Genomic DNA, 22293 nt, shown 5'->3' with positions numbered 1-22293 from the left:
AAAGACCTACATTGTCAAATCCTGGGGCCATGAAACTCAGGGAACATTTTTCATCTACTCTTTCTCTTCTTTTCTTTCAAAACTTCTTTATTCCAAGAAGCACACATCAGATTTAATTAGAGAATGGTAAGTTTAGTGAATCATTGCAGACAGCGACATCAATGCCAACATCTATGACTTAGTCGACTGCTGTCATTATGGGTTTTGTTGTTGCCGGCGCAGCTACTGCTGGTCGTCTCGGTATTAAGGCTTTTCAAGAATATCAAAAGTTACCAAAGACACCTAGAATGTCCAAGTTTTACAAGGGAGGATTTGATGCCAAGATGAACAAGAGAGAAGCAGCTTTGATTCTCGGTGTTAGGTAAGGATGTGAACATTTGATCGAGTATAGGGTTCAATGTATTTATGCAATTTGTGTATGATTTTGTAGAGAGTCAGCAGTAACAAAGCAAAAGATCAAGGAAGCACACAGACGTATCATGCTACTTAACCATCCTGACCGTGGAGGCTCGCCCTTTTTGGCATTAAAGATCAACGAGGCAAAGGAATTTCTGGACAGCAAAGTGAAAAAGTAGATTGTTTGCCATTACCACCATCTCTAGTCATTTACAATAATACAACTCAAAATATCGAATTACGAAATACTGCCTTTGCTCCTCTATTAGATCCCCTTTGTTATTTCATATCAAATAAACTGATTATTTGATATACATTTTGTATATTAAGGAATACTGCTTACATGGTAGTAACTGAATGTCTACATGTCCAAGGCACCTCTACTACGGTGACTCGCTTTCCCTGTTAAAACAAGGCGTTAAACACAAAATCAAAATTTTCCCTCCCTTTTTCACATTTGAAAACTTTTTGTTATAATGTCTGACGCCAAGGCTACTAACCCTACCGAGACCAAGAAGGTCACCGAGCCCGTTGTCCTCGATGTCTCTGACAGCAACGTTCAAACCAAGTATAAGGACGCCGGCAAGATTGCTGATGGTAGGCACACCTGTCAACGCGCTTGGACATTTTGACACATTTTCTAATACAATGCCGCGTAGATGTCCTCGACAGGGTCATCAAGCTTTGTGTTGTTGATGCCAAGATTATCGATATCTGTATTGCAGGTGACAAGGCTATCACCGAAGCTACCAATGCTGTCTACAACAAGAAGGGAAAGAACAAGATCACCAAGGGTAAATAGAAATTTATGTGGCTTTGGCTTTTGTTGTTGTATACTAAAATTTTGGAAAATTTCAAAAAGGTATTGGTTTCCCCACCACTGTCTCTGTCAACAACTGTGTTGCTCACTTCACCCCTATTCCCTCTGATCCTGAGGCCGCCACTACCTTGAAGGAAGGCGATGTCGCCAAGATGTAAGTTATAGCCGTATAGATCAAGCCTCGCATGATATTGAACACGATTTGTCTTCAATTAGTCAATTGGGTGTTCAATTCGATGGCTATTGTTCCACCGTTGCCACCACTATTGTTGTTGGTGCTAAGGGTCCCGTCACTGGTTCTAAGGCTGATGTTATCAAGGCTGCTGAAACTGCCTTGGAAGCCACTCTCCGTATGATCCGTCCCGGTAACAAGGTAATGATTTCACAGCCATCAAGTGTGTTGCTATGGTAACTGATTTTCTATATGTGGGGATAAATTAGAACATGGATGTTACCAAGACTGTTGATAAGATTGCTGAAGCTTATGGTGTCAAGGCCGTTGAAGGCATGCTCTCTCACAACCAACTCAAGGATAAGACTGATGGCGAGAAGCAAATCATTTTGAACCCCTCTGACAACCACTTGCGTGATTTCAAGCGTATCGAATTTGCCGAAAACGAAGTTTATGCTGTTGATATTCTTATCTCTACTGGCGAAGGTAAGGTTCGTCCCTTGAAGACTCGTACCACCATCTACAAGAAGACTGGCATCCGTTACCAATTGAAGATGGCTGCCTCTCGTGCTGTTTTGTCTGAAATCCAAACCAAGGCTGGTGCTTTCCCCTTCTCTCTCCGTGATTTGGAGGATGAACGTAAGGCTCGTATGGGTATTGTTGAGGCTGCCAAGCATCAAACTGTCTTGCCTTATGATGTCATGTATGAACGTGATGAAGCTGTTGTTGCTCAATACTTGGCCACTGTTATGGTCACCAAGAAGGGTAACACTTTGCTCACTCACCCTCGCTACGATGCTGTTGATGCTCAATCCGACAAGTCTGTTAAGGATGAGGAAATTGTCAAGCTTCTCGCTACCACTTATGAAGCCCCCAAGAAGGAGAAGAAGGAGAAGAAGTAAATTCCTTTTGTAAAGATGTTATAAATTATTATAAGTAGTTACATTTTTTCATTTATAAATATAAAAAAAAAAAAGTATATCGTTGACCTTTCACCTTGTATTTGCTATGCTTAATTCATCACGTATCGGCCTCCATGCTCTTATATAGCTGTTATTGTTTGCGAGAGAAGCTTAGCATGGACCTAGCATGACAGCAGTGAGTAATCTCATCGTTATCCGAGCAAATCCCAATCCTTACATCTTCGATCCTTGATTAAACTTTGATAAGAATGCTTCTTCTAATGCTGATTGAGTAACAGAGGAGTCTGATATGTCACTGAAGGACGATCCAATTGAGTTCATTGCGCTTTCATTGCTGGATCCTGCTGCAGTTGATATTTGAAAGTTGTTTGTTGCTGGTGAATGGCTAGGAGATTGAGGTTGAGTGCTCGATGTTTTCGTAGAATGCTGTGATGATGTGGCGGACGATGAGTCCAGTGATAACTCGTCATTTTGCAATTTATCAACATGCAGCTTTTTGAGATTTTGAATAGACATGCTTAAGGCCTGACGACTGTGATGCAGACCACTGGAACTAGCATTGGCAGGACTTTTTTTCGATTGTCGAGGCAGGAACGCAGGTTCTTCAACTTGCAATTTCATGCGTTCAAAATGGCTGCTAAACTCCTCGTCATCTGTCTTTTCTCCTTGATCGTCATTGCCATCGTCATCTGTGTGGCTCTTTTCTGTTTGCGTACAGTTTAAACTGTCTTCGCTGCTGCTGCTGCTGCTATTATCGAGGCCATTATCATTGATTGTGTATGCAGTAATAGGGTATGTTGCAGTCGATGTACTTTTAAAGGCACTGCTGCTACTCAAAGATGATTTGATAGATACATTGTCTTTTGATCTATCAGCCAGTCGTGATGATGTATTTGATCGTTGTATGGAATCGCTACTCTCTATTCTCTGTGATTCTTGCTGCTGTTGCTGCTGTAACTGTTGCTGATACTGTAATGTGTTTGAATATCGAATCGATGCTTTACAGTAACTATATTGTTAGTACGCCTTTTTGATAACCACAGTTGCACACTTACTTGATCGAGGTTTTGTTGGTGTTGGGCTCATTGTGTTATTTCTGTTTATGCTCGAGTTGTTTGTATTTAATCGTAGTTGCTGATGAATACCGCGCAGTTGAGTTTCGTAAATGAAAGCTGCATGACGAACAACATATGGCGTAGACACACCCAGCTGCTCTGCAATAACGTTCCCTGTAGACAGACGATTAATCAGATGGTAAGCCAGGTGTAATCCAGTTAACGATTAGTTACAGTCTGTATTTTTCTGGCTCATGTATTGCCATAACTTGTGTTCCATTTCCTCCGTCCATACAATCTAACGAAATTTTGAGCGTCAACTAAAAGCACAAATAGTGATAGAATAGAGCAATTTACTGCAGGAGGTTCAACAAACCCTTGTGGTCTTTTGAAAGGTAAACGAATAACTACATGAAACGTATCTTGGTCTTCGAGACTCATTTGCTTGCAATTTTGGGAGCAGTGAAAAAGAAAGATGAATAGAAAGAACAACGAGTGATTTTTGAATTTTATTAGAGGGGGTGTACTTTCCGTTAACATCACGGGGTTTAACCCACCACCTACTCAGTCCATAAATGCTCAACTTTGATCATGATCCAATGTGATTACATGGTCAACGTGATGCTGCATCGAAAAGATGCCTACTTATCATATTGCTCCTACATTCAAACATAAATGCTTCTCTGTAACCAATGTAGACACTGTTCAATTTGAATGTGAATTTGCAGATGTCGAACTAAACACAGTGGTCCATCAAGTGAATATCACTGTTCAACAATAATGCCTGCTAAATCAAAACAGGTGAAAGCAGCAGCTGTATACCTCGTTTTCGAATAATGCCATTTTGAAAATGATGCAAGTAATACTCGTACACGGTAGTAGTAAAAGGTTTACAAACGCTTTAGTAGTCTTAATCTTTTCGTACTTGGCAGAGATGGGTATACCTTGAAACCATCCGTCGCAATCTTTTTCATCTCTTTTGAATTCTCTTTGAAATTCGCATTGAAAGTAGCATGTTTCTATACTAGTTTTTTGCCCTTTAAACGATGAAGTAATTGGATTTTAGATAGAGTGCGTTGGTGTTGAGAAAACAGAGATTTTTGAAATTTGCAAATTTTGAGCAGGTGCTACTAATAAAAGTCAATGAATTACCATATGAATATTTGTTGTATGTCTAGTAAAAGTTGTAAAGGGTACTTTGGTTGATTAGGGAATGTTGTATTTGGGCTTGCTGAGAACGATGTCGATGAGTAATGACGAAAAAGAGTAAAAATGGACAGTTTTTCTGGGGCTGACCTATACAACAGCTTTAACTGAGACTTCAAGCGATAGTTGCTTTGCAGGCCTACCCAATGGAAAATGTTATAGGTGAAATGGTACAGATTTAGCTATCACTTCTCTTGGAAAGCCTCAATAATCTATGCTTTTTTTGAATACAAATCATAAATACACTATCAAAACTAGTAGGATCTGAAGTACTTTATTTTTCCTGCACCAAGTTATGTGACTAATATGACTCTACCATAAATTTTTGGACATCTTCTCTGGTTAAAATTCATAAAATACACGATTTTGAGCAAAACCATGTGTTTAGAATAACGAAATATAGACAGAGTAAATACAATTAGAACTGAATATATTTATTAAGTTATTCCAAGATTGAATGGGGATCAAAACTAGTGTAGATATCAAAGGTATTTATAGTTATTTGACAGTGCCGCAGCGATAGGACCTTGATCTTGAATGCTGGATAATTGTACAAGCCTTGAACCAGTTAACGAGAATGTGCTGCATAAGAACTCATGAACCACCAGTCAAGGATAAACAACAAAGATAATCCAGGATAGAATGTTCTTCCTAATAGCTTTGACAGAAGAACATTTGTCGGAGATGAAACTCACTTCCAGGAACGAAAGGTCATAGACTACCACTCTCTAGGAACCATGAGGATATAAATTAGCCATTTGATGGCATTACTCATGTTCCTTCGTGCTGCTTGAATAAAGGCCTCTCACTTCTACTATGCATCTCTGCTCATTCTCAGATTCTCATGTAATATACAACGCCTAATACATTTGCCTCTCAGAGATGATCTATATCCTAAACACCATGAAGCGAACGTACATTTAAGACTTAAAGCCTTCACGGCACAATAGATCCAGAGTAGAAGAGCTATCGAATGGTTTTTGTTTTTCGTAAATACGATGTGTCTTTCCCGAGATATGATCAAAAGTTTCCTCGTGCAAAATCATCGACTTTTGGCCAGAATTTGCCTGTAATAGCAAGGCAAAAATTTGGTTGGTAATTTTTTTGGATGTATAAATCTGTGAGTATCTCCTGATAGCGTCATGCTAGAGCTTCGAGACAGGGCTCATTCGAAAGAATTTCGTTTGCTCTACACCATGATAAGTATTAAAAGTAAGTTTTTGATGACAAAAATGTGGCAACTTATTAAAAACCATCAGAAAACTGCAAAAACTATCCTATCGAAAATCAGGCTAATAACTTAGGTTAATCCACTTAAAGTGGTATCATTCGATTCTCCTCTGAATTCTACCCTAAGTTTGGTTTAGCTGGAAGCAGTGTTATCATCATAATTGCATGGTATTGAAGTTGAAAGCTTTTAGACATCTATGGATCCTTATTTTGAGCAATATGAAGGCTGGTCTATGGATATTTTGAAATACCGTTTTTGCAGTGTGTGGCTAAATTGGAACGCAAAATTTGCTACCTTTGTTAAATACAACCTCTTAATTACAATTGACCGATCGATAAACAAGGTGTTGGCAAACCTTGCAGTAGAAACCGCTAACCCCAATCTTGCTTTGCTGTCCTGTAAGCAAGCTGTCAAGTCTCTAGTGCTTACTCCATGTTATATAGAGACTAGCGACGGTTTTCAACCTCAGTCTTTTATTAGCATTCTTCCCTTTTTTATATTATTAGCGTCTTCTCCCCCTTTTTTTTAAAAATATTTTGCAAACCTTTTACTAATGAAACAAAGCTAGCTTTGTTGATGGAACTAAAGCAGGTATGATTGACAACTGCTCAATAGGCGTAGGATACGACGTTAACGTGTTTTTTACTGTAGCTATACTGTGAATTGTTCTATTTTGGGACCCATTTCTAGTCTTTTGCTGCGTATTTGGTGGTGCTCGCTTTGATGGTCTATTGTCGCTTCTGCGGTCTTTCCCTGGTGCTTGCGTATTTTTTGGTCTGATGTCTTTGTTGTATGCTGGCTTTCTGGTCTCTTATCTTGGGGTTGTGGTAGTAAGTGGTAAGTATCTTTTTTCATCTAGTCGCAATAATATAAAACTTCTTTGGACGATTGTATTATTACTTCCCTTCTCGTAATAATGCATTCATAATGTTTGCGTTGTTGCGTTTTCTTTTTCTTTCTTTTGTTGGCTGTGACATGATCAGCTCGACGAATAACTGCAATGTTGTTGCTTCGTATATATGAACAACAAGCATCATACACTGTTATATTCTTGTATTACCGCTGTAATACTTTGTTATATGGCCGTGGGTTGTTGTTTGTGTTGCCTCTGTTGCTTCATATAAAACAATATTAGTTGTTATGTTGTATTACACACTCATACTACTGCTGTTGCTCCTGCAATTGTGCATGTTTGTGTTGCTTTACATCAGATTATTATCATACACGTTGCTCATGTATGTATTTCTGTTGCAACAACAATGAGCTGTTGTGAACATTTTTGATTTTGTATTTGTTATGCTTTTCTTTGACTCATTGCGCATGAGTATCCTTTTTTTCTTTACTTACATATACTACTATACTCCCATAGTACTGTAGCATGATGTTGCTTCCTTCCTTTCCTTTTTATTTTTATTTTTTTTATTATGTTTCTTTTTTGAAGCATACCTTTTTTTACGTTGTGTGGATGTGCCTATCCCTGAAACTCAACAAGACTCTATCCGAGGCTAGGAGGCAGATAGGCCGCCTCCACTTGGTTATCGCTGCTTACTTTAGTGATGATTAAGGGCCTCAATGCCTGAATTTAAAGCTAGGTGGTGTAAGTAAGACATGCTCTAGCACCTGAGGGAAGTTTGATGATAGCAGCGGCTATATTGCTATTATAGCGGCGCTTAAAATTTTGCCTCATATCAAAACAGGGGGAAACCCTCGCAAATTTTTTTTTAGGTCAGCGGAGTTTTCAAGCAATTTGATTGGCTCAGAGGTTCAGGAGCCGAAGATTTCCAGCTATTTGATCTCCTATTGAACTGTCATCTATAATGAGTTTACATTTGTAATAAAAGGGTAGCAAAATAAATACAATTTAAAGCCTTCTTTATTTTACAGTATGCTAATAAGGTGCAAGCGTTTAATCTAGCACCCATTGCACAACAGTCTAATATGAGGAATTTCTTTCAAATTTATTATGGGGGGAGGTTGTACTGGTCCTATAGGGCAGCAGTATTGTTTAAATTGATTGTTGTGCCAGAAGGGCTACAACTGTCTATAAAGATTAAGGTATTCTTGATGGGTAGATATGTCTGTGTTGTGCAACAACATGGACAAGCTATGATAACTGAGGTGCATCTCAGCTATCTAAATACTAAGATTCACCAGATGTGATAAGCGTTGTACAAGATAAATTGCTACTTTGGCATTCAGAACTTAGTATAAATAGAGTAACTCTTGTCTTCATCAATAAATCTTTAGTTTTTGTGTCTGATCTTATTCAAATAAGTCTTTTCTTGTTTTTATAATATCGAACATTTTTTATAAGCTACAAATAATAATCCTTTTATTCTTTGTGCTTAACAAGCATGATTAGACATTAGTTGATCTGAGTTGACTTATTTGTCAATCTAATTAATAGAACTTTTATCCATTGTTATAGTATATATATAAGAAGGATTATCTACCTGGCCAGTAGAGAGACTTCAGTTTACTTTACACCTGTCAGTTTGATAATAAAACTGTGGAATACATCCACTATGATCTGCATTCCGACTGTTCATCCAGTTACCAGATTTAGATATAAACTGTATGTACACTGGATTAGATGTACGATATCGATTTATACTATAAGAAGATATGGACTTCAGATACGCTAGTACTATAAGATTCATACTGTTGTGCCAGAAGGGCTACAACTGTCTATAAAGATTAAGGTATTCTTGATGGGTAGATATGTCTGTGTTGTGCAACAACATGGACAAGCTATGATAAGTGAAGTGCATCTCAGCTATCTAAATACTGAGGTTCACCAGATGTGATAAGCGTTGTACAAGATAAATTGCTACTTTGGCATTCAGAACTTAGTATAAATAGAATAACTCTTGTCTTTATCAATAAATCTTTAGTTTTTGTGTCTGATCTTATTCAAATAAGTCTTTTCTTGTTTTTATAATATCGAACATTTTTTATAAGCTACAAATAATAATCCTTTTATTCTTTGTGCTTAACATTTTTTAAGATCGTGTAAATCAGAATCTTCCAGATTTTAACCTACCTATCTAATTTAAACCGAAAATATGACTATGAATGATTTTACTGTGTCTCCTGCAGAACAGAACAAGAGTTCAGATGTTCAAGCTGTTGGAAGCGAGCTTTCATACGGAGGAGCTGTAGAGCGACTTCGTCAGGAGGTTCATGGGTTGATTGCTGAAGTTGCGAACAGTGGGGACAAGTCGGACGAAGAGGTCGACGCTTTGAAGGCTGCCCTGTCGAAGAAGTGCTCTAACTTGGAGGCTATAGAGAAAGCTCTCTCTATGGTCACACCTAACCAGAGTCCTTCCCAAGTAACAGTGGTTAGTCAAGGTGCGGCTAATAGTTCAACTGTACCTGATGATCTTCCTTTGTTCCAATGGTTTGGACGTGTCAAAGATGAAAAAAAGGAAGTTTTTGCCAACATTGAGGAGTGTTGTCGCCGGTTTTCCGATAAGTTGAGCAGTTGCACGCTTGATCTTGACGAACACTGGTATCGTTTACTTCCTCCTTGTCTTCCCGGCGATCTTCGCAATTGGCTTGATGAGTTTGTGAAAGCATCTGGCTCCACTGTGTCTTGGGCTACCTTGAAGGGAGCTATCATCGGTCGTTTTGGTACACCAAAAGAACAGCTCAGATTCGAAAGAATTAGGGAGTTTCTTCGTTGTACTAAAGGAAACGAAGAATCCGTTGATGGTTTCGTAGAGCGGTTTAAGACGTTGAGAAATAGAGCTGACATCAGTGATAAGGGTGTCGTAGCGATGGTGTTTTTTGACGCTTTCCCCAAGGTTACCGCTAGGTTGCTAATGGTTGCTATGAGTCAGGCACCAGAATCGTCATTTTATGACATTGATTATGTGTCCTCTCTCGTGCGCAAGATGGATATGATGGCTATTGAGACGGGTCAAGAATCTTTGGGCTCTGTTTTTGATGGAAGAAAACGCGCTGCTGACATACCTGTTTCGAACGAAGCAAAGAAGTCTCGGTACGCACCTTCTTCTAGTGGAAACGCTCTGCAAAGCAGCTCTTCGTCGAGATCCAATGGTCCCTCGTCCAACTCTCCACGTTCTGGTGCTAATCGTTTTGGCAAAACATTTGCTGAACATGTTGCTGAAGGGACTTGCTCCAAATGTAACGGTCCTCGACCAAAGGGGCAGATGCATCACTGCAACACTGCTATTCGTACTGGTGGTGGTAACACCCATCAGGGCAATGGTGGTAAAAAAGTTTTGCGTGCCATGACTAAGAAACGTGGTGGCAAACATTCGATGGATGCTGCAATCCAAGCTGCTTTTCTCTCTGCTCGTGTTGATCGTGCGTTAGCTGAGAAAGGTGCTTCTTCCCCTGCTCTCTCCTCTGCTGAACAATCGGTGGATGATGTTGTCCTTGCTCCTTCTTCTGGTGGTAGTGACAATGTTGATGTTGACCAAGATGCTGTGATGAGTGAAGCTCATGGTATCTTTGAGGATACTGACCTGGTGAATCGTGCCCAGTCTATTCTTCTTGAAAAAGAGATGAGTAGCATGTCTGTGGACGACGATACGCTACAAAATATATTTGCTCAGCAATGTAAGTTCGATGCTAGATTTAGTGCTCCACCTACTATGACCACCAATGCTATTTGTGTTCCTATTGTGGTTCAAAATGTCATTTGCTTTGGCTTAGTGGATACGGGTGCTACGTTTTCGTGCGTCACTGACAAGTTCTTTCAATTCTTAGGAGGAACCTCTCTTGCTGGATTTGAGGCTAATGATGATGATGAGAGCTTTGTTCAAATGGCTCATGAAGTAACGACTGTGCCTAGAATAGGTGCGGTACGTTTGCACATTAGCTACAATAAATCAAATAAAAACCATTTGTTTGAAGTATTTCCATTCTATTCTGAGGAAAACGTACCTGTGTTGCTTGGTATGGATATTTTGTCCAAGCTTGGCATTGGTCTTACGGGCTTGGTGAGTCAACATGGCTTTCAATCAGGTCCTCGTGTACCAGACCCTATTGATGATGGTATTACTCCAAACGCACATCCTTTTGGTAGTGAGGAAGAGAGACAGCCGTTTCTACTTGCACTAAAGGGGTTATTAGAAGAGAATTCGCGCATTGATATGAAGAATACTCAGTGTAATCTGCCGGATTCGATTATTAAGCTTGATACTAAACCAGGTGCTGTCGCTTGGCGAGCTCAATATCCTTTGCCTGAAGCTTATCGTGATGCTGTTGCCAAACAAATTCAGATATGGCTTGATGAGGGTGTTGTTGAAAGATCTGCTAGTCATACACGTTTCAATCATCCATTGTTGGTTGTAAAGAAAAAGGACGCTGATGGTAATTACACAATGTCTAAGCCTAGAGTGGTGTGTGACGTTCGTAAGCTGAATGCTATCTTGGAAGTGGATGACAAACAACAGTTACCTTTGATCTCTCATATCCATCAGAGCATTGGTACAAAAATGATTCATACTTGTCTCGATATCCATGCTTGCTTTACTAGCTTTGGTTTGGATCCAGAGCAAGCTCATAAAGTTTCATTTACTTGTCCCTTCACGAATATCCAATACACCCATAAAAAGGCTGCTTATGGAATTCGCCATGTCGGATCGGTGGTTGTACGCACATTGCAAACACTGCTCTCTGATTTGAATACAAGCTCTAGTTCTACTTCGTTTCCTACTGATGGTGATCACTCGGTTTCCTGCTATGTAGATGACATCTTATGCAGTAGTAATGGGAGCCTACAAGATCACTATGCGTTGGTTGCTGAGGTAATTCGTCGTTTAACCGATGCTAATTTGGTGCTCAATCCTGAGAAAGTCGTCTTCGCTCAGCGTAGTATTTATCTCTTGGGATGGAGTGTTATTAATGGTAAATTACTGCCTGACGGTAGAAAACTTACCAACATTGCAGATTGGCCGACTATTACCACTGGTCGTCAATTGGCATCTTTCTTGGGTTTAATGTCGTACTTTCGTGCTGCCATTCCATGTTATTCTCGTCTGACTCGAGATCTTGATAGCTTGAAACAGTACAAGGATCTAACAGATGTTTGGAATGAGTCTCATACAAAAGCGATTGCCGACTTGAAGGATGCACTTACGATGGCACTTGTGCTGTCACCTCCTGATTTTTCGATTCGATTTCACTTGGCTACTGATGCTAGTTTAACTGCTCTTGGCGCGGTTTTATATCAAGTGGTCAACGATGAGATTCGATATGTAGGTCTCGTATCTCGTAAATTGTCTGTTTCTGAGCGTAACTACAGTACTACGAAAAGGGAATTGCTAGGGATTTGCTATGCCTTGGTTAAGTTTCATCGTTTTCTGTATATGCGAGAGTTTACCTTACATACGGACCATAAGAGTCTGATCTACTTGAATACACAGGAAGTCCCCAATGCACTCATGCTTGGATGGTGGGAGACCATTTTTTCTTATACTTTCGATATTGTGCATTTGCCCGGTGTCCTTAACGTAATTCCTGATGCTTTATCTCGACTTTACGAAGATTCGGATGCTGATGCTTCAGCACGACATCTTCTGGGGGGCAGGTACTATGCTGATGGTGGTGAAAGTGTAAAGAGAAAGAAAAAGGGTTCCAAAAACAAACTCAAGGTTGTCACACCTTCGCCTCCAATGAAACGTACTTTGGTCAAGACAACTAAGGCGTTACGATCTAATTCTTTTAGCAACCATGCACGCACTGCGGTAAACGCTACTCTTATCAAAGATGGCACCACCACAGCTGTCTCGCAAAAGCAAAAGGAATTCATATTGCGTACGCTTAGGTTTGCTGACTATATCACTCCTCCTGCTAATGAAAGAGACAATATGATCATTGCTCAGCATCTGGTTGGACATTTTGGGATCAAACATGTTGAAACTGCAATTCATCATGAAGGGTTTCACTGGGTGAACATTCGGAAAGACATAGAAAGAATATTAGCTGATTGTGACGAGTGTAACAGGTACAATATCGCTAGAGAGGGATATCATCCTTTCCGTAGTGTCAATGCAGCCCAACCTTTGGATCATTGGTGCATGGATCTCGGTGATATGGGTGTTACTAGCTCTTTCGGCAGCAACTTTCTATTTGTCCTTACTGATTACTTTACGAGATTTACTGTGATAAGATGCATTCCAGACAAGAAGGCTACGACAATTGCCAGGGAAATGCTTCAAGTTTTCTCACTTTTTGGATGGCCAATCAAGTTGACTTCAGACAGAGGCCTGGAATGGATAAATGAGGTGGTCCGTGCTATGATGGACATCAGTGGGATAGACCATCGCCTGTCATTAGAGTACAATCCATTGGGTAACTCGGTTTCTGAGTCATTTATCAAAATATGTAAGTTAACGACTATCAAGTTGTTAAAAGGTAAGAGGGATCAATGGGAGCACTTCATTCCGTGGGTGAATTACTGCATCAATGTCAAGTATGCTCGGCTACATAAATCTCGTCCGTATACACTTTTGTTTAATCGTCAACCAAATGGTCTGGCTGATTACTCAAAGGTGGACTATTCCAAACGTTTGGAGAAAGCTGATAACAGACTCATTGACAAACGATACCGTTTTGTACAAGATGTTCTTATCCCGGCTATTTCTAAGCGTATTGTGGATACACAAAATGCTGATCATGCTAACTTTGCGAAGAAACATAAGGTCATTGCCGAACCCTATCCTATTGGTAGTAAAGTTATGATTAAAAATGTTCATCGTCAAAATAAGTTAGATGAACGGTATGAAGGACCTTATTTGATTCATAGTATAACCGATAAAGGTTCCTATGTGCTGGCTGACAAGACGGGTGCACTCCTTAGTCGAGATGTGCCTACCCATCATATCAAGTACCAAGTCGCTGCGAATCCTCAATCAATCACAATTGATGAATTCTCTGCAGAGCATTACGAAATTCAAGCTGTGATTGATCATAGAGGATCTCCTGGTAACTATGAGTATAAGGTAAAATGGAAAGGGTTCGATGATCCTAGTGAAGATACTTGGGAGCCTGTGAAAAACTTTGATTCGGCCAAACACATTGAGTTGTATTGGGCTCGAAGAGAAGGTGCAAAGGCTGCTGGTAAACGTAGGTTAGCTCCTCAAACAGTTAACTGGCGAACTACTACTACTCGCGAAATTGGTCAGAGTGGTAGATCAAACAGGTCTTAAATGGCTACTAGCATGATGGGATCAAGTCTTTTCCTTACATTTTTGTCCTATGAAAGGTTTTTACACAAGGTTTTTACTGACTGATCTCGGATGCAGTGTCATTTGGTAATTATTTATTGGAAAGTGCTTTATGTGCTATATTGTCATGATGTTTTGTAATCTGGGATTACGAAATGTCCACAAGAAGTACCTGAATCTGGGGGGGCAATGTTGTGCCAGAAGGGCTACAACTGTCTATAAAGATTAAGGTATTCTTGATGGGTAGATATGTCTGTGTTGTGCAACAACATGGACAAGCTATGATAAGTGAAGTGCATCTCAGCTATCTAAATACTGAGGTTCACCAGATGTGATAAGCGTTGTACAAGATAAATTGCTACTTTGGCATTCAGAACTTAGTATAAATAGAATAACTCTTGTCTTTATCAATAAATCTTTAGTTTTTGTGTCTGATCTTATTCAAATAAGTCTTTTCTTGTTTTTATAATATCGAACATTTTTTATAAGCTACAAATAATAATCCTTTTATTCTTTGTGCTTAACACATACTATATAAGATATAGGCTATAGATGGCACCACGGACATGGATGGCACTATAGACTTATATTTGTATTCCGACATTGACTACGGATGTTTACCATATCTGGATAGGCACCAAGATTAATGCAATATGAGCTTGTTGCTTCAGATGTGCACTTCATGATCCACGCTATAAGACACATGATATGCTTATATCCGTGATACTAGCTACAGATACGTTATGTACTACAGACTTGTACTATATATGAGACATGCTATAGACATGCATACGATATGCTATAGACATGCCATATATCCAGATACATGCTAAAGATGTATGCTTAGCGATATACACTCAGATATGTACTATTAATATAGACTAAGAAGACTGTACCTATCGGATACATGCTACTAGATCGATATTAATTATCCTTATAGAAAGGATAGATCAGGGTACTTCGGATGAGAGTCTAATTATTCATCCAGACAGAGCTAAATCATGATTAGCTTGCTGGAGTTTTCTTTTAGCATGATTAGACATTAGTTGATCTGAGTTGACTTATTTGTCAATCTAATTAATAGAACTTTTATCCATTGTTATAGTATATAAGAAGGATCATCTACCTGGCCAGTAGAGAGACTTCAGTTTTACTTTACACCTGTCAGTTTGATAATAAAATATACCTTTATCAAGTTGACATTACTGTTTTTTTATTCTTTTTTTTTCGTGAATTTTAGTCTGTAAAGCCTCAAATTCCACAAAAACATACCTTTATCAAGTTGACTTTACTGGTTTTTTTATTCTTTTTTTCCGTGAATTTTAGTCTATAAAGCCCCAAATTTTACAGTAACAATAAAGTCGATGATAATAATCAGTTGTCAACTGTACTTGAAACGAAAGCAAAGAGCTTGTTTATTACAGAGCATCTAACTAGCTTAAATATGATAGATTCCTGGTAAATGACTACCACGTTGAGATGGTATATGTAATGAAATAGCCACCCAAACGTAACTTAATTGAAAACCAAAGTTCATAAAATAGCACTCATTCAAATTCATGCTATTTGGATTTATTAATGAAAGCGCTCAAATGTACATCAAAAAAACCATTTAAAATTACTAAAGTAAAGATACACGCTTATATCGCACATCGTGTGAATGAATCACTCCTGATCACAATGTATTCAATCACACCCTTGATGGTCGTAATAAGAGATGCTATCTTTATCCAAATAAAATCAAATCAATAACAAGCATATTCAAATACGACAACTATGCCCTGCTGCCATAGTTGCACAATATCCCAGATAAAGGATTCCATACTTCAATAACAAACATCACACTTTAAACCATCAAAGTTACATTAAATCATGCTGATGTATCATTTCCTAAACCGGATCTCCAAATGCGTAGAAACAAGCAGTTCAAGCACCGGTCACATCAGATCATAAACTTTGACATGAAACAGGATTCAGTTACGATCCGAATAATGGCATGTTCAGGATAATAGATTGGATCTATTATCCTATCACCCAAATCAACCCATCTAATACCTTATCCTCACATCAAATCCCTCAATTCGAATAGTATATAAACCCTCTTATTTCCAATGTAATAAACGATATTCTTTACCTGATTAATTTCATACTCTTTTTATAAATAATTTATTTCTGATAAATCATTTTTTAATCTGTATTCAACAAATCTCGTTTATTACAACTCTATCTACTCTGGATCTCTTATTGCTGTCAAGTCTTACTTACTATGTCACCCAAGAAATCCAACCATAAGGTCATCAATCAAGAAGCTTCTGGTGTAACTGCTACTACTGGTGAGGCTACTGTTGCCACTGCTGGTCCAACGTCCACTGATCAAGCTCTCACTGCTGCCGATCTGGTTGTTTCTGCTGCTCCTGTTGGTACTGATGCTCAAGGCTCAACTGCTGCCACTCTGATGGAGATTGATGATCCTATCGTCACTACTAGTCAAGATGCAATCAATGGTGATTCATCTGCTAGTTCTTCCAGCGTTGGTAATATCCATGGGGATATACCTAGAACGTCTGTTTCAACCGATGCTATCAATGGTGATGCATCTGGTAATTTTGCTGTACTTGCTGAGGTTCATGGGAGTCAAGCAAGCAGTGTCAGGGCTAGTAGTAACATTCATGGGAATACTGCTGCTTCTGTAGGTGATGCGAACGTTGACAATGCATCTGCCACCTTTTATCATATTCCAGTACCTCAAGGTAACTACAATATTGAAAATGTTAGTAGAGGGAATAATGATGTACTTACCAATCATGTGGATATAGGATTTGCCACCCCAATCTCAAGTGATGAAAGATTGACCTTGATGAATGAAATTGAACGGCTGAGGCTGATGGTATTCAAAACAACTATTCAAAGCATTGGATGCCCACAAGGATCAATCATACCTGCAAATCTTGGTGTCTTGCGCAATCAACTTGAGATGGCTGAACGCACCTATGAACTGGTATTTGGCAAGACAGAGAGTACCTTGGTACCAAATGAAACACCCTACTTCCAATGGCGTGGACACTTCTTCAACAAGCGTAGGGCTGTATTCGCAACACCAAATGATTGTCTTGATCATTTCGAACTGGTTTTGCAAGCTCATCGTCTATCAATCCATGACAATTGGGAAAGAATTGTGCCAGCCAAATTGTCAACTGGAATGGCTCGTTGGTATACAAGCATGGTTGCTAAACAAGGTCGCTTAACTTGGTCCGAATTCCGTACAGCAGTTATCAACAAGTATGGTCGATCAAGCATTGATATGAGAGATGAAGCAAGAGAGCAGCTGGAACGACTAGTGTATCAACAGGGAGAGGCGTTCAATCAATTTGTTGACAAGTTCCAACAATTGCGCAATCAGGCTGAAATCCAGGATGAGGATTGTATCGTTCGCTACTTGATCAAGGCCCTTCCAGAGGAATTGGCGAACTACACCAAGTTCTCCCTCAACACCAATTCTGACAAGGAGGAGATCACTGTGGATTTGGCGGTCAACAAGATCACGGCTATTTACAACGCACTCTTTAAGGACAAGTGGGAAAGAGAACGAGAGAAAGCAACCTCAGTAACATCCTCAGCCTCAATTTTAATTAACAATAGTGGCACCAAGGTCACCAGTCACTCAACCAAACGATGTATTTACCATCCCAATGCCCACAATCATCGTACCAAGGACTGCAAGGCATCAGACAACATGAAAAAACGTATTGATGCTGCACAAAGAAAGTTTGGTGAGGTCAACACTCGTATATGTCACGATTGCAAGGAACCAGGATGGACTCCAGCGCATAGAGCTGTTTGTAAGATGAAAAACAATCAACCAAGATTTCGAAACAAGGTTGTCAAAAAGACGATCGTCCCTGTGCCCAATCAGCAGGCTGGTTACAACTCTGATGACAATATGGATACGGATACGGAATCCGACGAGCAGAACATGACCTTCGCAGCCATGAACATTAAAGATTGTGAGTATCAATACATGAATGAACCACCTCGCAATTTACTAAACAAAAACTCTATTATTTTGCCAATTACTTTAGAGAACAACGACATCAAGGTACGAACCTACTTTCTTCTGAACACAGGCTCCTCATTTAGTTGTATCTCCCCCAAGTTAGCCAAAATATTAGAAGTGAAAATAAATAAAGACATTAAAGGCACCATTAAAACTTGTAAAAAAGACACTGTAATTGATAGAATTGGTTCTACAGAAGAGGACATTAAGATTATATATAATTCTCGCCAATGTTACTCTAAATTGGAGATTTTTGATATCTTTAGTGACATTGATGTAGTAATTGGTATGGATTTGATCATGCAAATTGGTATTACAATCTCCAACATGGCTATGGATTGGGATGATGATAATAACCCTGAGATTCCCGCAATTGATCCAAATCCCTACACTCCGAATGATTCTCCTTATGGTACAGAGGCAGAGAGAGCTCATTTCACGAAAGAAATTGAACCGTACATTAAGGCTAACAAAAACATTGATCCAAAAGCATATTGCAATATACCAGGTAGTACCCTAGAGTTGCATATATTGAAACATCATGAGAATAAAATGTATAAACCTCAATGGCCCCTGGAAGAAAGGTTTTTACCAGCTATTAAGGAACAAATGGCCACATGGATTAGGAATGGTGTCATTCAACCAGCACCACCTGGAACGCCATACAATTCACCTATATTTTGTGTACGTAAAAAGACTAGCACTGGTGAGTATGCTCCTGGTGTTTATAGAGTAGTTGTGGATTGCAGAGCTGTCAATGCTGCATTAGATCCAGACAAATCAGATCGATTCCCACTACCTTTGATTAGCACATTACATAGAAAGATGTCAGAACACGCTATATTTTCGGTATTGGATCTTTCACAATGTTTCCATAGTTTTAGGCTAGAAAGCGCATCTCGCAAATATGTTTCATTTATTGATCCAACAACTGGCCTGCAATGGAGCTTCAGGAACTGCCCCATGGGATTATTACCAATTAGCTCGTTTGTGCAAAGGCACCTGACTAATTTGTTCTCTGATCTAAGCTCTGTCACCACCAATTTCATAGACGATATCACGGTGCACACAGAAGCAGACATGGAAACACATTTAAAATACGTCAAAATAGTTATTGATCGTTTAACAAAGGCTAATCTCAAGATAAATCATGCAAAGACTCATTTTGCTCAGCGTAGCATCAATATATTAGGCTTTTGCCTATCCGAGAAGGGGTTGGCCCTTGATTCTCGTAAAGTAAGCAATGTTTTGGATTGGGATCCAAAGGTCGCTAATAGTAAAGAACTTCAATCTCGGTTAGGATTGATTAATTACTTTAGAGGCAATCTACCTCGTTTGTCTACCTTAACCGCACCATTGGATGCTATTAAAAATGCTCCAGATATTGACAAGGTATGGACAGAGGATCATACGATTGCCATGACCAACATTCAACAATTGCTTGTTAGTAGCCCTATTATTTCAGCACCTAATTTAGCCTATCCATTTTGTCTTGTCACTGATGCTAGTGCTTATGGCATTGGTGCCTGTCTATATCAAGTATCAAGAAGCGTATTTACTATAATGGCTTCATTGCCCGTAAATTATCAGCTAGTGAGCAACGCTATGGATCATCCAAGCGCGAGCTTTTAGCAGTAGTTTATGCTTTCAATAAGTTTCGCCAATGGTTATGGGGTGAAAAGTTTCATTTATTCTTGGATAATCGTGGTCTATTGTACCTACATTCTCAAGAGAAACTTACTCGCATGATTGAGAACTTTTATGATACAATTTTTGAATTTCACTTTGATATCACATATTGTATGGGTATGGACAATATTCTAGCAGATCGACTTTCTCGCATCTTTGTACCTGGGACAAAGAAGCTGGAGGGGTGTGGTTCTCTCGCTAGAAGAGCTACTGTTATTAAACGGACATTGGATCCAATCGATTCTACAAATAATAAAAACCTTCACGAAGCTAAGAAGCAAAAGAAGGGTAGTAAATCAAAGGACATTATTCTACATCCTATCAATCAGAGTACTCAGGGTACCGAAATCAATGACATGGAGAATAATGTTAATAAGGAAAATACAAACAGTAATACAGTAAGCAGTGCACTCACAGAAACTGCAAATTCTGACAGCAAGGACAATAGAGAATTGTTCATTTATGCATCACATTTGGATATTTATGAAGTACCTAAAAGTGAGGCACAAAAGCAAGAACTATTAGAAAAATCTCACCTATTAGGACACTATGGGATTACTGCTATGGAGCAGGTTATACATGAGGATTACCAAATGCATTGGAAGGGGCTCAGAAAAGACATTGAACGATATGTCAAGAACTGTAGCAAATGCAGGGTATTTAACATAGGAAGACATGTATATCATCCACCAAAGAATCATACTGCGGATTCTGTTGGAGATCATTGGGTTTTTGACCTAGGCACACTTGATGTTACTACTCCTAGGGGTAACAACTTTATCTTGGTAGCAATGGATTTATTCTCAAGATTCATTGTGTTACGGGCTTTACCAAACAAAACTGCAACAACAGTTGCTAAAGAAATTGTCTCTATTTTTAGTCTTTTTGGTTACCCAAAAATCCTTTCTCATGATAATGGTAAGGAGTTTAGTTCTCAATTACTGGAGAGCATTGCTGCCAATGCACAGATAGAGCAAAGGCTTTCACTTCCGTGGTGCCCTTTAGGCAACAGCGCTTGTGAAGCCGCGGTCAAAAGCTCAAAGGCGATCATCATTAAAATGCTGGATGGGTGTGCCGAAAATTGGGATTTATATCTTGATGGCACAGCCTATAGCTTAAATTTACATAAATCAAGGTTACACGGTATGAAACCTTTTGTCGTCATGTTTGCCAGACTACCTAATGAATTAAAAGACTATTCTGAGGTCGAAATAAGTCTTCCAGAACAAACATTGAATGCCAAGGCCTTGAAAGACAAGATCAAGAGAATTGACAAGATTCTTGTACCTGCAATCAAGGAGCAGATTGTCAAAACACAGAAAGCTGACAATGCTTATTTTATGAAGCGGCATAAAATCCTAAAGAACCCATTCCCCATAGAAGCTTCAGTCATGATTAAGAATGTAGAAAGCAAGAACAGCAAAACTGACCCTAAATACGAGGGCGTGTTCTATATTCATGGTTATACAAAGAATGGCAGTTACATTCTAAAAGATGAAACCGATACATTCTTATCAAGAGATGTTCCTACATCTCACATTAAATTGATCAACGAGAATCCACCTCCTCCAGAACCTGCTGATAAACGTTATGAAGTTGAAGCTATCCTCAAACATAAGGGTAAAGCGCCTAACTATCAATATCTCGTTATTTGGAAGGATTACGATTCTAGTTATGATTTATGGGAAACCCCAGAGTTGTTTGATTCAAAGAAACCTATTGAACAATATTGGGCAAGAGTAGGAGCACCTGAAAAGAGCTCTGGTAAGAAGCAAAGAGCACCTAAATCAATCAACAAAAGAAAGATTGCAACGCGTGAAGAGAGATCTACAAAGAGACATGCGCGGTTGATTGAGAACAGACGACCATCATCGTTATAGATGTTTGTAAATAGATTCTGCCTTTTTTCCCTTGTAAAGTACATTGGTATTTTTCCAATTGGCATATTTGGTTTTCAATGTATAGAGGTTTTTACTGGCGAATCAATGATTCCATCATGCAGCAAATTTATATCAATGCTTCAGGAACATACACTTTATTTTTTCTTTTTTCTTTTCTTTTTTTTCACGGTTTATCACTTACATCACAAGCACTGATCAAGAGGTGCTATCTTATGGTTTCGCTATCGACTTAGGGTCTCCAAGCTGGTGTGGGGTAATGATGTATCATTTTCTAAACCGGATCTCCAAATGCGTAGAAACAAGCAGTTCAAGCACCGGTCACATCAGATCATAAACTTTGACATGAAACAGGATTCAGTTACGATCCGAATAATGGCATGTTCAGGATAATAGATTGGATCTATTATCCTATCACCCAAATCAACCCATCTAATACCTTATCCTCACATCAAATCCCTCAATTCGAATAGTATATAAACCCTCTTATTTCCAATGTAATAAACGATATTCTTTACCTGATTAATTTCATACTCTTTTTATAAATAATTTATTTCTGATAAATCACATGCTATGACGATAGCTCACCCAAGCCCATCAAGGTTACTCAAATCGACCCTTATGGCCAGTGCTCTTGCATTGATTACC

The 22293-nt window shown here is 39.0% G+C and overlaps 5 protein-coding genes across 5 annotated transcripts; 4 read left to right on the top strand and 1 right to left on the bottom strand.

Moving 5' to 3' along the window:
* Positions 1–123: 123 nt before the first annotated feature.
* On the top strand, positions 124–575 carry ATC70_011159 (uncharacterized protein; the record flags this gene model as incomplete). The annotated part of the gene is made up of 3 exons (XM_064830354.1): positions 124–126; positions 183–361; positions 431–575. 3 exons carry the CDS (start codon positions 124–126, stop codon positions 573–575), a joined length of 327 nt encoding a protein of 108 aa, XP_064682856.1.
* A 297-nt stretch (positions 576–872) lies between these two features.
* On the top strand, positions 873–2290 carry ATC70_011158 (uncharacterized protein; the record flags this gene model as incomplete). The annotated part of the gene is made up of 5 exons (XM_064830353.1): positions 873–993; positions 1056–1190; positions 1259–1370; positions 1433–1589; positions 1658–2290. The coding sequence occupies 5 exons, from the start codon at positions 873–875 to the stop codon at positions 2288–2290; spliced, it is 1158 nt and encodes a 385-aa protein (XP_064682855.1).
* A 151-nt stretch (positions 2291–2441) lies between these two features.
* ATC70_011157 (uncharacterized protein) lies at positions 2442–3807 on the bottom strand (the record flags this gene model as incomplete). The annotated part of the gene is made up of 5 exons (XM_064830352.1): positions 2442–2472; positions 2529–3309; positions 3367–3540; positions 3601–3664; positions 3724–3807. The coding sequence occupies 5 exons, from the start codon at positions 3805–3807 to the stop codon at positions 2442–2444; spliced, it is 1134 nt and encodes a 377-aa protein (XP_064682854.1).
* Positions 3808–8868: 5061 nt separating this feature from the next.
* On the top strand, positions 8869–13986 carry ATC70_011156 (Catalase; the record flags this gene model as incomplete). The annotated part of the gene is made up of 1 exon (XM_064830351.1): positions 8869–13986. The coding sequence occupies one exon, from the start codon at positions 8869–8871 to the stop codon at positions 13984–13986; it is 5118 nt and encodes a 1705-aa protein (XP_064682853.1).
* Positions 13987–16270: 2284 nt separating this feature from the next.
* On the top strand, positions 16271–21627 carry ATC70_011155 (uncharacterized protein; the record flags this gene model as incomplete). Its single annotated transcript, XM_064830350.1, has 3 exons — positions 16271–16754; positions 16821–19501; positions 19567–21627. 3 exons carry the CDS (start codon positions 16271–16273, stop codon positions 21625–21627), a joined length of 5226 nt encoding a protein of 1741 aa, XP_064682852.1.
* Positions 21628–22293: the final 666 nt, after the last annotated feature.

Source organism: Mucor velutinosus (assembly GCF_035048745.1).
Source record: "Mucor velutinosus strain NIH1002 chromosome Unknown tig00001564, whole genome shotgun sequence".
Classification (NCBI taxonomy): Eukaryota; Fungi; Mucoromycota; class Mucoromycetes; order Mucorales; family Mucoraceae; genus Mucor; species Mucor velutinosus.
Note: the sequence above shows the minus strand (reverse complement) of the source record. Positions and strands in the feature narration are given on the sequence as shown.